At 39.6% G+C, this 16,795-nt stretch overlaps 1 protein-coding gene across 1 annotated transcript; it reads right to left on the bottom strand.

The window, feature by feature from the left end:
• Positions 1 to 10,797: 10,797 nt before the first annotated feature.
• LOC138907481 (uncharacterized) lies at positions 10,798 to 11,295 on the bottom strand. Its single transcript, XM_070198080.1, has one exon. The coding sequence runs from the start codon at positions 11,293 to 11,295 to the stop codon at positions 10,798 to 10,800; it is 498 nt and encodes a 165-aa protein (XP_070054181.1).
• Positions 11,296 to 16,795: the final 5,500 nt, after the last annotated feature.

Below are 16,795 nucleotides of genomic sequence, written 5' to 3'. Positions count from 1 at the left end.
AAAATTACATACTCTTAAAATCTGGGAGTTACAAAATTTCTATCTAAATGCCATCTGGAATCTTGTCTTGATTCTTGACCTGCTTCCCTCATTGACTTTAGACTGAAACTTGATGCTCTCAATGTAAAAGACTATGAAATATTCTCACAAGCTTGTTTTTTGATCAGATGATGAGAAAATGGATCTTGAGACCCTATGTCTTCGCATGCATTATGTCGAAGTCGGTTGCGGCTGGTGTTGAGATCAAGGGCTCCACTTTCTTTTGGCAAGAGCTGGAATCTTATTTTTGCACATCCAATCCGCGCTTTGCAGAAAAACCTACAAGCCATCACAAACAAAAAAAAACGAACAAAAGTTTTCTGCCCCAGTTTGCACTAGAAAATTTTTGTGAGTTATTGAAAATATATTAAACTATCTTTGCTATTGCAGAATAAAGAATTGAAAAAAAAACACGTACCCTATGTTAATAAAAAGGAAGGCAACCAGGGGATGTAGTACCCTATGTTGACAATAAGATGAGGCTCGTGGCACTCTGAGATGCTACTAGGGAATGTCGTACCCTATGTTGGCAGAAAGTAAGGCAGCCAGGGGATGTAGTACCCTATTTGGCAATAAGGTGAGGCTCTTGGCACTCTGGGATGCTACTAGGGAATGTCGTACCCTATGTTGGCAGAAAGTAATGCAGACAAGGGATGTAGTACCCTGTGTTGGAAATAAGATGAGGCTCATGGCGTTCTGAGATGCTACTAGGGAATGTCGTACCCTATGTTGGCAGTAAAAATAAGGCTCGCGGCACTCTGGGATGCTACTAGGGAATATTGTACCCTATGTTGGCAAAAAGTAATGCATCCAAGGGATGTAGTACCCTGTGTTGGTGATAAGATGAGGTTCGTGGCTCTCTGAGATGCTACTAGGGAATGTCGTACCCTATGTTGGCACTAAAATGCAACCAGGGGATGTAGTACCCTGTGTTTGGCAGTAAGATGAGGCTCGTGGCACTCTGAGATGCTACTAGGAAATGTCGTATCCTATGTTAGCAATGAGAAATGCAACCAGGGGATGTAGTACCATGTGTTGGCAATAAGATGAGGCCCGTGGCACTCTGAGATGCTACTAGGGAATGTCGTACCCTATGTTGGCACTAAAATGCAACCAGGGGATGTAGTACCCTGTGTTTGGCAGTAAGATGAGGCTCGTGGCTCTCTGAGATGCTACTAGGGAATGTCGTATCCTATGTTAGCAATGAGAAATGCAACCAGGGGATGTAGTACCATGTGTTGGCAATAAGATGAGGCCTGTGGCACTCTGAGATGCTACTAGGGAATGTCGTACCCTATGTTGGCACTAAAATGCAACCAGGGGATGTAATACCCTGTGTTTGGCAGTAAGATGAGGCTCGTGGCTCTCTGAGATGCTACTAGGGAATGTCGTACCCTATGTTGGCAATAAAATGAGGCTCTTGGCACTCGGAGATGCTACTACGGAATGTCGTACCCTATGTTAGCAATAAAAAATGCAACCAGGGGATGTAGTACCCTATATTGAAGATAGGGTATTAATTCCCTATAATGAAACTAAAAATAACATGATTACATGTATTAGGAGAAAATCAAGGATTTGAGAACTTCACTTGGTGATGTTCGTCTTTTCACGAACTGTTTCCTAAAATTGTTATGTTCCTGTTCTAAACAAAGAAAGATTTGTTAGTTTTAAAATGGTGGTCGGTTTGTGGCCTTGATTTCTTGGGCGACTTGACCTTGCGTCTATTACACTTGTTAGAAAAACTAACTCCGTCGATGATTGTACAAGTTGCATAGAGATTCTGTCTTTTCTTTCTGGAGATCTTCTTTCTCAACATCAAAACCTAACCATTTTGCGCCTATCACCATTTGTGTTCATGGTGCAAACAACCTTGCTTCCCAAAAATCTTTTAACTGAGTAACTTTTGTTGACCCTTGGAACATTATTTAGTCCTTCCAGCCTTTTTCTCGTCAAGGAAAATCGCAGATAGCTTTATGCCTTTTCCTATACGGTTTATGCCCAGCAATCTTTGCTTTATATAACGGGGAAACTGTAACCAGTTTTGCGGCCTTTTCTTTGCTTTGCTTTGACAAAATTAGATTGAAAGAGACTCAAAAAAGTAATGCGAAAGAAAATAAGAAGGTGAACTAATAGGTATTACAACTTAATCAAGAAGTGTCCCTTTCAGAGGAAAGAATAAGACAGGACTTATCTAGAGGAAATATGCTGACTTCAATGAACATGACATGCACTTTGGACTGGATGCCCGATCCGTTTGAACCGTCTAATTCTCAAAATCTGTTGTAAACTTAACTTTGAAACTGAGTTCTTTGTCTTGACCATGCTTGTGTCGGGATGTACGAAGCCTTAAATCGATCAATGATGCCCTTTGTGGGTTTTCACCAATTGACCTCTCTCATCTATCTTTCTCTCAACTCACCATTGCCTTATAGTGCCCGCGAGGGTTTTCACCAATAAGACTCTCTCATTTATTTTTCTCTCTTTACAATGACTGCGGCATCACCCGTAGTATACTGACTTAGCATTCTCGAAAGTTGATCAGAAGGTCTTAGCAGGGAAAGGTAAAAAGAAATATTCAACTGAATTACAACTTTTGGACCCATTTTGATGGAACAACCATCGAAAATAAAATAAAACCATGCCCCGGTTTATTTGAATACTGGGGACATGTGGATTTTTGTTTTGGTGTGACCGAACCCCAGAGTGAGGCTGCCTACGTATCCTTTCGAAATCAGGTCGAACGTAGTTCAATTAACATGTACTTAATTTGATGATTTTTTTTTTAGTACATTGGTTCCAAAAGAGGGGAAAACAAAGAAATATAAACAAGGCTTCAAAGGGATAACTAGGGTTGACCAGTGTTTGGGTAGCGAGAATGATAGCCTTTCATCATCCCAACCTGAGAATGCTAAATATAAGAATGCCCCAACATAGCCATGTCATACATAGTATCTCTTGACCGCATCTGCGTTGACGGATATATCAGTCACCTTTCCTTCTATATCTACCAAGTGTAGAGCTCCTTTTGACAATACTTTCTTGACGAGGTAAGGACCTTGCCAATTTGGGGCGAACTTTCCTTTTGCTTCTACCTGGTGCGGAAAGATACGTTTCAAAACAAGTTGTCCTACCTCGAATTGTCTTGGGCGCACTTTCTTATTGTAAGCGCGTGCCATTCTTTGTTGGTATAACTGACCAAAACAAACTGCCGCCAAACGCTTTTCATCAATCAAATTCAACTGTTCCAATCGGGACTTCACCCATTCAGTGTCCTCAATCCCTGCTTCAACAATGATTCGGAGAGAGGGAATCTCAATTTCAGCAGGTATGACCGCTTCAGTTCCATAAACCAATAAGTAGGGTGTTGCGCCAACTGATGTACGGACAGTTGTCCGGTATCCCAAAAGAGCAAAAGGTAGTTTCTCGTGCCATTGTCTAGACCCTTGGATCATCTTCCTAAGAATCTTCTTGATGTTCTTATTCGCAGCTTCAACAGCTCCATTAGCTTTAGGACGGTAAGGAGTAGAATTGCGATGCTCAATTTTAAATTGTTCACATACCTCCTTCATCAGATGACTATTCAAATTAGCAGCATTATCTGTAATAATGGTTTTTGGAATACCGAAACGATAGATAATGTTGGAGTGAACAAAGTCTACTACTGCTTTCTTGGTAACTACTTTCAATGTAATAGCTTCCACCCATTTGGTGAAGTAATCAATTGCAACCAAGATGAATCTGTGCCCATTTGAAGCTTTTGGCTCGATTGGGCCAATGACGTCCATTCCCCAAGAAACAAAAGGCCAAGGAGCCGACATAGGATACAACTCTGAAGGAGGTGAGTGAATCAAATCACTGTGAATCTGACACTGGTGGCACTTGCGAACAAAACGAAAGCAATCTCGTTCCATAGTAAGCCAATAATATCCTGCCCGAAGGATTTTCTTTGCTAGAACATATCCATTCATGTGCGGACCACAAACTCCCGAATGCACCTCATTCATAATTATTTCAGCTTCTTTGGCATCCACACATCTCAACAAATTCAAATCCAGAGTTCTTTTGTATAGGATTTCCCCACTCAAAAAGAAACCATTAGAGAGTCGCCTAATAGTTCTCTTTTAATCCCTATTAGCATGTTTCGGATATTCTCTTATTTTCAGAAACTGTTTAATATCACGATACCATGGTTCACCATCTGGTTCTGCTTCAATTGTATTGCAATAACCATGTTGATACCGAATTTGAATTTCTAATGGGTCAATGTGAGTATTACCCGGATATGGAAGCATTGAGGCTAGGGTGGCCAAGGCATCGGCTAATTCATTGTGAAACCTGGGAATGTACCTGAATTCGATGGACTTGAACCTTTTGCTAAGATCCTCCACACATTGTCTATATGGAATGAGCTTGATGTCTCGAGTCTCCCAATCACCTTGAGCCTGCCGAATAAGCAAATCTGAATCTCCCATCACCAACAGTTCATGCACATTTAGATTTATTGCCATGTTCAGACCCATAATGCAAGCTTCATATTCTGCTGTGTTGTTTGTACAGAAAAAACGAAGTCACGCCGTAGCAGGGTAATGTTGCCCAGTAGGTGATACCAGAATTGTCCCAATCCCTATGCCTTTGATGTTGACAGCCCCATCAAAGTATAGTTTCCAAATTTGACTATCATCTTGGACTATTTCTTCAACTAAATTAACCTCTTCATCTGGGAAATATGTGTTCAAAGATTCATACTCATCATCAACCAGGTTTTCTGCCAGATGATCAGCCAAAGCTTGTGCCTTCATGGCAGTGCGAGTGACATAAACAATATCAAACTCTGTGAGCAAGATTTGCCACTTTACCAATTTGCCTGTTGGCATCGGCTTCTGAAAGATGTACTTCAGGGGATCCATTCGGGATATGAGGTAAGTTGTATAGGTCAAAAGATAATGCCTAAGCTTCTGGGCGACCCAGGTTAAGGCGCAAGATGTTCTTTCCAAAAGAGTGTATTTGGCCTCATAAGTGGTGAACTTTTTGCTCAAATAATATATTGCTTGTTCCCTTTTGCCTGCCACATCATGTTGACCCAGAACACAACCAAAGGAACTATCCATTACTGACAGATATAAAAACAGAGGCCTATTAGGTTCCGGCGGGACCAAAACAGGGGGATTTGACAAATATTCTTTGATCTTATCAAAAGCTTCTTGGCACTCATCTGTCCACTTGATAGCGGCGTTCTTTTTCAACAACTTAAAAATAGGCTCACATGTGGTTGTAAGCTGCGCGATGAACCTGCTGATGTAATTCAACCTCCCGAGTAAACTCATGACTTCTGTTTTGTTCTTTCGGGGGAGGCAGCTCTCGAATGGTCTTTATCTTGGAGGGATCTAACTCAATGCCTCTTCGACTAACTATAAAACCCAAAAGCTTCCCAGAAGGAACTCCAAATGCACATTTGGCTGGATTGAGTTTGAGATTGTACCTTCGTAGCCTTTCAAAGAACTTTTTCAAGTCTTGCACATGGTCAGCTTGTGTTCTCGACTTAATGATCACATCATCAACATACACTTCAATCTCTTTATGCATCATGTTATGGAATATGGTGGTCATGGCTCTCATGTAAGTTGCCCCTGCATTCTTCAAACCAAATGGCATGACCCTATAACAATAAGTTCCCCATGGAGTTGTGAAGGCGATCTTTTCTGCATCTTCTTTATCCATCAGAATTTGGTGATATCCGGCATAACAATCCACAAAAGATTGGATTTCATGTTTAGCACAATTATCAACAAGGATATGAATGTTGGGTAAGGGAAAGTTGTCCTTTGGACTTGCTTTGTTTAAATCCCTATAGTCAACACAAACTCTGATTTTCCCATCCTTCTTTGGCACTGGCACAACATTTGCTAACCATGTAGTGTATCGGACGACCCTGATCACATTTGCACTTAGTTGCTTTGTGATTTCTTCTTTAATCTTATCACTCATGTCTGTCTTAAACTTCCTTTGTTTTTGCTGGATTGGTGGAAAATTAGGATGTGTGGGAAGCTTATGGACCACTAGATCGGCACTCAAACCCGGCATGTCATCATACGACCAAGCAAATACATCTCTGTACTCGAACAAAACTTGAATTATGGCATCTCTCGTCTTTTGTTCAGTATGAATGCTTATTTTTGTTTCTCTGGTTTCTTCAGGACTTCCCAGGTTAATTGCCTCAGTTTCATTTAAGTTAGGCTTAGGCTTATTCTCAAATTGATCCAATTGCCTTTTCATTTCTCTAAAAGCCTCATCTTCGTCATATTCAACTTCTTGATTCATTATTTCGAGATTAGACAGCTTTTTAAGATCTGGGTATGAATTCCGCATGCATGTCATATTTTTAAAGCCAGCATTATCGAAACTGAAAATGATAAAAAATTAACAAAAATTAGGGAAATAAAAAGATAGAATTTTACTACGAAAATGGAACTTCATTTCATTGAATTTGAAAGGATAGAAGGGTTAACATCACAGCAAAGCAATTAAACTAAAATATCTGGATTACAACCCTTAAAATAATCCAAATAGAGAAAAAACAACAAAACAGGCTACCAAGACTCCTTCCTGATGGGAAGAGGAGTTGCTTCCCAGTTGCTGAGCGAGGTATCTGGACCAATCAGTTGAACACTTGCACGGCTAGGGCCCTCCCCAACTTGAACCATATTAATCTCATAGAACATCTCCTTGAGACCCTGGCAAACTCCGTCAATGTCATCCTGAGTAGAAGGATTTTGGACTTCTTCAAATTGTGGCTTGACAAAAGAGTAGGCAATGTGAGGGATTGGTTTGGACAGATTCTAACCATTCTTTTTGCGGGCCTTGGCTCTTTCTATGTCAGCTGATGTTGGTTTAAAGCCCAAGCCAAAGGTATTTTTCTTCAAAAATAGAGCAATGGGGTTCATAATTCCTTGCAGAGAGGATCCCAATCCTTTTCCTGGTTCATAGCCATTCCTCAACATCAGCGAAGCTACCATCATAGATGTGGCTGAAAGACGGGGATGCAGAATTGGTTTTCCTTCTTCCACTTGGTCCACCTCTATCACCTCAAATGCTTGATATATGATGGATTCACATCCTTCCTTGGCCTCGATATATGGAATGGATGGGCCTTTATAGACGGATGAGTCGTCCTCCCCATGAACAACAATTTCTTGCCTGTCACACTCGAATTTGACCATTTGATGTAGGGTGGATGGTACAGCTCTGGCCATATGGATCCACGGCCTTCCCAAAAGAAAATTATAGGAAGTTTCCATATCTAACACTTGGAAGACAATGTTAAAATCAACCGGGCCGATTGTCATGGTGAGTTCGATTTCTCCAATAGTGTCTCTTTTTGAACCATCAAAAGCTCTGATGCTGACATTACTGGTTCGAATTCTGTTATTGTCGATGTTCAGCTGTTGTAGAGTAGAAAGAGGACACACATCTACACTTGAGCCTCCGTCAATCATGACTCCTTTTACGTAGTGCCCTTCACATTTGACCATAAGATGCAAAGCTCTATTGTGGCCAGCCCCTTCCTCAGGCAAATCATCATCGCTGAAAGTAATTCTATTTACTTCAAAGAATCTTTCAGCCATTTTTTCTAGCTGATTCACCGTTGTCTTTTCTGAGACATATGCCTCGTTCAGAGTTTTGATCAACACACGACGATGCTCTTCTGAATGCAAAAGCAGAGATAACAAAGATATCTGAGCAGGAGTTTTCCTTAGTTGGTCAATGATTGAGTAGTCTTGCAATTTCATCTTCTTAAAGAATTCCTCCGCTTCTTTTTCTGCAACGGGTTCTTTCACTGGCAAGTGACTTTCCCTGGCTTGCTTAGCTTTTCTCAATTCCTCTGGTGAATAACACCTTCCAGAGCGGGTCAAGCCCCCCATTTCACCTGTTTCTTCAACTATCTCTTTTCCTTTGTATGTCATGACAGTCTTGTTATAATTCCAGGGAATAGCTTTTGTGTTTGTCACTAGGAGTTGGGCAACAGGTCGGATCACGACTGGCTCTGTTATATTCCTCAAACCATTATTCGGAATGATCTTTTGAATGCCTCCGGGGATGTAAAGTTTTGGCCCACCCAATTGAACCTCAACCTTTTTTGTGCTTCCAGGAACATAGAGAATCATTTTTTCAGAACATGCCAAGTTCAAACTAGAATTCGCACCTTTCACCATCAATGGTGCCAATTGCGGCGGGCTCACTATCACTTTTGGTTCTGGCCCTATGGTTCTAACAACCATCTCTGTCTTGCCAGACTGCTTATAATCCCGATCATCACAAATCATCCCAATAAAATGTGTATTATCATGAGTTGGGAGTGGATTGTTTGTGATATTAGGAGTATCCTCATTGTTTGTTACCACAATTGCCTTTGCTTCAATCAAATTTTCAATGGCTTTCTTTAATGTCCAACAGTTTTCAGTACTATGCCCTTGGGTGTTAGAGTGATACTCACATCTTGCATTTTTGTCAAAACCTTTTGAATTTGGATTCACATAACGCGGCATAATAGGTTCAATCAACTTCAACTGCATCAACTTTCAAAATAGGCTTGTATACGATTCTCCAATTGGGGTGAACTCTTTCTTTGGCTCCTGTTCTCTCACATATTCTTGTCGGGGACGAGGATTATATGGTGCCTGAAAATTCGGCCGGAGTTGACGGGAGCCTTGTGGAATCGGTGCCCGCCATTGTTGGTGATTAGGAGGCCTAGCATAAGCCTGAGCATTAAACACTGTGTATTGTTGCAGGGGAACTGAGTATCGGGGACCTTGAGGCGGATAATAATGTTGAAGAGAATTGGATAGTCCTTGTTGAAATTGCACGTAAGAAGGAGCTATTCCTCTTTGAACTTCCCCGAACCCAGATGCCATCATGGATCCTTCCTCCTTCTTTTTTCGATTTCCGAAATTGCCTGACCCGCTTTGAATTGCTTGTGTGGTTGCCTTAAGGGCTGCCTGACTCACAATTTTGCCTGACTTCGTGCCATTCTCAACTATTTCACCAATCTTAATTGCCTCAGCAAAAGGTTTACCGATGGCGGCCAACATGTAATGGAGGTAATCTGGATCCTGAGCTTGGAGAAAATAGTCAATCATTTCTGCCTCTTTCATTGGTGGTTTGACACTAGCAGCCTGCTCTCTCCACTTGATTGCATATTCTCTGAAGCTTTCTGTTAGTTTCTTCTTTATGTTGACGAGAGAGGAGCGGTCTGGCACTATATCAATATTGTACTGAAACTGTTGGACAAAATCTTGAGCCATGTCATTCCAAACGTGCCAGTGAGAGATGTCTTGATCTATGAACCACTCTGAAGCAATTCCTGTCAAACTTTCCCCAAAATAAGCCATGAGCAATTCTTCTTTGCCTCCCGCTCCCCTTAGTTGGTTACAATACCTCTTCAAATGGGCAATGGGATCACCATGCCCATCATACTTGTCAAACTTGGGGGTCTTGAAGCCGGGTGGCAAATGAACATGGGGAAACATGCATAGATCGTTAAACGAAACACTCTTGTGGCCCCCCAAACCCTGTATGTTTCTCATGGTTTGTTCCAAGCTCTTCATTTTTCTGGTCATTTCCTCTTGTTCTATATTCTTTTTGGGCTTTTCGATCTCAATTGGGAACACATTATGAGGAGTGTGCTCGTATGAATCTGGAACCTTTAAAGTCAGTTCTGGAGAGTACTGTTGGGCATCATGAGCATCCAGCTGTGGATCATTATTGGACTTTTGAGCAAGAGCCGGTTGAGGGACAGTGAAAGTATGGACAATGGGTATAGTAGGTGGGTCATTTCTGAGGGGTGCGATTGGAGGACGTGGAATGGAGGTACTGGGGATAGTGGGAAGGTTAAAAGCTCGGACTGAATCCAGGTTGGTACAATGGGTTACTTGTTATGGAGATAGGCACTTGAGTGGCAACTGACACATTATGAAGATTGTCCGAAGGCCCTATGGGTAGTGAGGGCGGTGCTTGTCCATTCACCCAGGCTTGGTACATCTCTGCCAATTGTTGCTTCAACACTCTTACTTCTTCAACCAGTCCTGAACCTTGTTCAACCAATTGTCCATGGACATCATCATTATCTGACTCATTCTCACTGTTGTTTGCCATTCTACTTTTTCCTTTTGATCTCGTGTTGTAAGGGTGAGTCGCCAGTTTAAACCACAAACCAACCACCTCTGTTTTACTTTATCTTAAAAAATGACAAACAACAAACGTGTTAGAGTTAGGCATTTTGCAGATATTAATCACACATTATATGTTATGCACCTAATGCCATTTTCATTTCTAAAATGATCTTGGAAGGCTTTATGTTTCATCCCAGCTTATTGATTTATTGGTTTATTTTCATCTTGAATTTAGCGGGTTTTTTTTTTCATTCATTTTTTTTATAGATTAATTATGGTTATGATCGCATCCGATGAGGATTGCCTACGTATCATGACGCCGCATGAATCAGACCATTACGTAGTTCAGGGGAAAATAATAATAGTAGTTTTTTTTTTTTTTTTTTTTTAACAAAACGAAATAATACAATAACAGAAAGGACATTACATTGAAAATGACTTACCAAACTCTGACAAGACTAAAAGACAGCGATTTTAAAGATTCAACAATGACTCAAACTAAAACATAACTACTACATAAAAAGTTCTAACAACTACGACTATAATTCAACTCCACAATCTTCTAGCTTTCAAACACTGGAACATCTGCTCATGGTGGGGCTTGCCCTGGTTGACCCCCTAATGTACGGTACATCCTTTCTAACTCTGCTGCAAGATGACGGGCAAAAGTAGGTGCATGAACTTGCTCTTTGAAGTACTGGAAATTCTGGTCTTGATCTTGTAACTGCTGCTGGCGAGTGGTGGCTATCTCCCTTATGTGGCCCTCACGATCTAAGGCTGACTCCAACTGAGCCCGAAGTCTAGCCTGCTCGAGTCTCGCCTGAGCCATATCCCTATCAAAATCTGCATGCTGGTATTCTCTATTGTACCTTCTCATTTCTTCCAACTGTGCGTGGAGCTGAGCTTCTGAACGTACCCAATGGGCCTTCTCTCTCTCAAATTGAGCCTTCTTTTCTTCAAATTGTGTTACTTGGCGATCCTTACTTGATTCGGCCTTCTCATTTAGCTGTACGATCTTTTCATTGGCTTTGTCCAACGACTTTTCAGTCTTTGCCAAGAGGGAATCATAATCTTGCACTTTTTCCATCAGATTGGCAATGGTTCTCTGGTCTTTTCAACTTCTCACTGGCACTTCAGAGGCTTTCTTCATCTGTTGAAGTTGAGCACGAAGGGCTTCATTTTTGCAGAACAGACTCTTCTTTTCCCCTTCGGCTCCTTGTTCTTGCAAGTCTTTCTCAAAATTGAGGTTTCTCAGCCTTTCTTCTAAGGCATGAATAGTTGTTTTGTATCCCTTTTCCCGTTCACCCCAAGCCAACCGTTCTTGGATTTTATCATCAAAGGCTTGAACATGCGGCCTTTTTGTGGGCCTTTTGGGCTCTGGCACATCATCCACGTGAGACCTCTTCCCAAATCATATAGCATAACCCGGATCTACCTCACCTCTCGCAGGATCTGGCACATGAGTATCATATTTCAAGTAGCGACAACCATTCCAAATTTGCTGGATTAAAGCTTCAGGGAGTGGGGCTTCGGGGTGTAGCTCAATAACTTGCACACTCAAATCTTCATCCTTAGGTACTACTTGGTACCTTCCTAGCTGTCTTAGAACTCTGTGTGGCACATACGGCTGGACACTTCTCAAACCCAACAATAGCAAATAACTTTTTAGGGCCGACATGTGTATCACCTCTCTTAGCGGGAGCCATCCCAAAGTCCACTCAATTTGACTTGCATTTAAAGATCTTAGGTAGGATATCCAGGCTTCCACCCCTTCTGGAGAGTTGTAATCTTTTACTCTTTCTTCGTAACTCTCAATGAAATTGTCCTTGTTCGGACCATAGCTCCTGAACTTGGGGTGATGTCGGAGATGCTCAATCAATCACATTTGTAACAAAATATTGCACCCTTCAAAGAATTTTGCCCCGGACTTGCACAAAGTCAACGCCCGATAAATGTCTGATAAAATGATCGGGGCAAGAGTGTGATGTTCTTTGGTAGTGAGGACCTATACAACCCTGGCTATGCGGGTATCAATTGTCCGCTTCTCATTTGGGAAGACCATAATTCCCAGAAACGCCATTATGAAGGCGAAGCGACGATGAATCTGCCATGTGTCTTTGTTCTGCTTGTTGTTAAGGCCCTTTTCATGCATTTCAAACCCATTTGGCTGCCCGAACCTAGATTACAGGAAGTAGAAAGAACAACACCCTTCGACTACGTTGGTCTTTCTAATTTGCTTACTGATATTCAGAAGATCGAAGAATCGGTGTACAGAAAGATCCCTCGGGAATATGAGCTCATGTTTTCTCAAATCCCTGCCAAACCCGGAATATCCAGCTATCTCTTCTAAAGTGGGAGTTAGCTCAAAATCGGAGAAGCGAAAAACATTGTGAACAGGGTCCCAAAAAGTCACTAGTGCCTCAATCAAATCGTCCCGTGGTTTAATTTTCATAATATCTGTGAGGGCTCCCAGGTGCTTGGTGACCCATTTCTGACCATCTTCTCCTAAATCATACCACCACATCTGAAGCTGAAGTGGAGCCTTGTCTACAACTGTGAACGGTGTGTTCTGGACAGTGCTCATTTTGTACCTGTGGGTGGTTAAGGTTAGGGTTGACACTAGTCTCAAGAGACAGAACCAATGCACTCCTTTTGCAAACAATCTTTTGTAAATAACTCAATTTTAAGAAAAATAAACGAAAAGGGGGCTATTTTTGCAATTGTGACCGAAGAAAGGGTGGCTATTTTTGCAACTATGGCCCCTTCTTACTTTCAAGGATAGCTTTAGGGCCGGGGGAAGGGCATTATGGTAAAAGTGATTTTCAATTGACAGACACGTCCGTTCTTGCGAGAACAGCCCTTCAACAATTTTGAAGATGTTCTAAGGCTATTCCGACAGGAACGATTTGGGATTAACCGAAGCTGGATCTGCTTATTTGTTTTTTGATTAAAAAAACACTAGACACATTTCTTCTTTTTTTTTTATAGTTATTTTATAAAAATGGGGCCGAACCCTATGAAGCTTGCCTACGTATCTCACATCCGGTGAGAATCAGACCCGCGTAGTTCATAAATATTTCAGGAATAGGATGACACTTTATTTTTTTTGAAAAATTCAGGCTTTTTTTTGGGGGGGGTAAATACTGAGATTTTCGAAAATCGGGCAAATTTTCTCCCTCATATTTTCTTCTTTCTGGTTTTCCCTCAATATTTTTATATTTTTATTTTATTTTAAAAACCGGTCAACATGCACAAACCAAATTAAACATAATGCACAAGTAGCACATAAGATGCATCAGGATGGTCTTGTAATTTCGGGTACACCTATCCTAGACGGACCCAACCCCTGTGTTGAGTCCCCAAAGTCAAATGCACATGATGCAAACAAACGTTCCTACTAGGGATCCGACATGAGGCTATGTTATTCTAGGTTTAAATCCTAAGGGGAGTGTTTTAGACCTGGCTTACCCAAGCGGACAGCTCAAGCCGAGGTGAGGGTAATGTACCGGGAGCACGAAAGTCTACCCGGCCTAGTTACTGACCCAACCTTGTTCTAATTGGTATGACTTCTAACAGAAAAGTGGGCCACGCGCACGTGTGCACCATAAATTCAGAAGACTCAGAAAGGAGGCGTAAGAAGACAATTTAATACAGTTCAAATAATATCAAAGCGGTAAATAAGCGACAATTAGCACATTAGACCCAAAAATACATTAATAACATCAAATCAATAAAGCCAAGTATAAATCATCTTATAAGCTCGGATTCTGAACCCCGAACCAGAAGTTCTGGGTTCTTGTCCCCAGCAGAGTCGCCAGAGCTGTCACACCTCCTTTTTCCCGGGGGAATAGGAAAGAAAGGAGTTTTTTCAATTTAAGTGACATTATTCGAACTTATTTATTTAATCAGAGTCGCCACTTGGGATAATTTCTGGTGTCCCAAGTCACCGGTTTATTTGAAATCCCAAATCGAGAAAGTTTTGACTCCGAATTACGGTCCGCGAACACAGAAGACCGGGTAAGAAATTCTGTTAACCCGAGAGAAGGTGTGAGGCACTCTCGGATTCCGTAGTTTTAGCACGGTCGCTTTAATTATAACTGGCTTAATTAAATTATTTAATTACTCATTTTTAGAACCTATGTACATTTGCCTTTTTACCGCTTTTAATTGCTTTATTATTCGTAATTATAGAATTATCTTGAAACGAATCACGTGTACGTGTATTCATTTTGTTTGGTGTGTCAAGAATCATTTCACGCGTACGTATACACAATTAATAACACTTTATTATTTTTAAGATTGTTTGGCCAAAGTCGCGCGAACGCGTACCTTGATTTCTTTTGGGAATCATAATTATGTCACGCGAACGTGTACATAATCATGATAATAGATTAAGTGCCTAAAGTATTCTATGAATTAAGAATTATTTTTTCTAAAAAAAAGAAGTTTTGATATTATTGTGAAGCTAAAGTTATGGACGAGAAAGGTGATGTAATTTAGCTATGAATTATTGACGAGTGAATTACACGTGTGAATTATTACTTCAAAATCGGAAGTAATTTATTTGGCCCAATGAATTCATAATACCTACAGTTCATAATACCTTCACGCAGTAAATTATTACTAAATTCATAATTTGTTTAGTAATTTATTGCTAAAGTTAACAAATCATAATACCTACAGATTTTGTTTTAGACTAAACTAGCTAAATACTCCAACTAGCGTCACGTTAATACTTAATGAATTCAAAAAAAAAAAAAAGAAATCATCCCAAACAAATCTACTGCATGATATAAAAAAAAGAAACTAACTAATGACCTAAATTATCAAATAAAGCCAATACCCAATATTTAATTTAATATATTTAACCAGTAAAAAAGTTTTTAGTTCCTTCTTTCTCAACAGTAGCTATCCAAGACCAAAATGTCATACAATTTAATAACTGTACAATGGAACTTTTTACCCCATATTTATTCTTCTAAGGTTGACGCTACAAACATTATGAGACTTGTGAAATAAAATAAATTTTAACTTCACGCCTTATCTTTAAACAATTCAAACATCCAAATTCACACGCTAATCGCAATAACAAACACCAAAATACATGGAAAATGGCCAGTAACAGGTAAAACGATAAATTCGAAATAAGAGTTAATAAAGTGAGGTAGAAGACATATAGTAATTTTGAAATCCTTTAAATTATCTTCAAGCCTACAATTCTAGAGAAAATGGTACAAAATTCTCATCATTGATTTCTTTAGCTTACGAAACCGGCCAGGAGCGAACATTTGCTTCTTCTTTTAACAAAATTTTACATCACACTAATTTGAGCAAAGATATAAGACAGAAAAGAAAACAGACGAGGGGAGTGCAGTAAAAGGCATCAATGAGATCTCGACATGAACTCTCAAATTTGAGATGAATAAACTATAATAAAAAGTACCATATTACTGCATACAACTCAGACATTTAAATCTTAAAAAATTTACAATGAATACTACTAAAAATGAGAATCCAGACTAACCTTGAAAGCAGAATTTTTCTTTCAATAATACAAGGAATATCCGCAAATACAACTCCAACGTCCCAACAATTTCAATTCGAACGAAGATGCAACAAGAATCCGAAGATCGCTAACCACAAAATAAGCTTGATCAGCAACCACAAACCCAATCGAGAACTCAGATATATTCGTGGGTGCTTAGCTCTTTTTTCCAAATCTCCCTCCGTCTGTCCTCTTCCTCCCTTTTTTTTTCTTTTTATAGGGAATAATATTAGTAGTATTTTTTTTTTCTCATTTGGAGTGGGGAACGTGGTTCATATATTGTGTGTGCAGATGGAGATGTGAGGGAGTGGGGTGAGATGTGAGTGAAGTTGGGAAATGAGGAAGTTGGGAATTGGGATGCAGATTGTATTTTCTGTTTTCGTTAGTTTTTTTTTTTAAAAACCTTTTTCTAACCCATTTTTATTAAACAAAAAGATATATATATATATATATATATATATATATATATATATATATATATATATATATTAACCAACTTACTTTTAGACTTAAATATTATATACATAAGAAAACAAAATATTTACATTGTAGTTTAAATTATATTAAGAAAAATACTAAAGTTAACTTATTTATTATAATTATAATTAAAAGAAATCATATATTTTTGTAAATTTTCATTTTATTATTCACAAATAGAAATAAAATATGTTCTATAAGTGTGTGTGTGTATATATATATATATATATATATATATATATATAGACCTAAAGAAAATATTTACACCAAATAGTATAGAATTTGGGTGTGGTTAAAAATTAGTTGTTCACAATATCTATACCAGGACCTTTAGAATTTATTACAACTTATTTTTCTCACGTTCAAGCATGTTCGTTGACCTTAACTTAGTCGTAAACATGTTGAAAGGTACGTGGTATTACATTTCGAGAAGTTTGGGAGAGTTATGGAAGAAGTATTTTTGTTTTCAAAGCTTTAAGTTGTTGGAGTTGCCCAATATTTGACTTTTATGCAGACAACTATGGATTGATGCTTTGATGGTTTTTAGCATCATATGATGATTTTG

Source organism: Nicotiana tomentosiformis, chromosome 3 (genome assembly GCF_000390325.3).
Source record: "Nicotiana tomentosiformis chromosome 3, ASM39032v3, whole genome shotgun sequence".
In the NCBI taxonomy this organism is placed as follows: Eukaryota; Viridiplantae; Streptophyta; class Magnoliopsida; order Solanales; family Solanaceae; genus Nicotiana; species Nicotiana tomentosiformis.
This window is presented reverse-complemented; position numbering and strand designations above follow the sequence as displayed.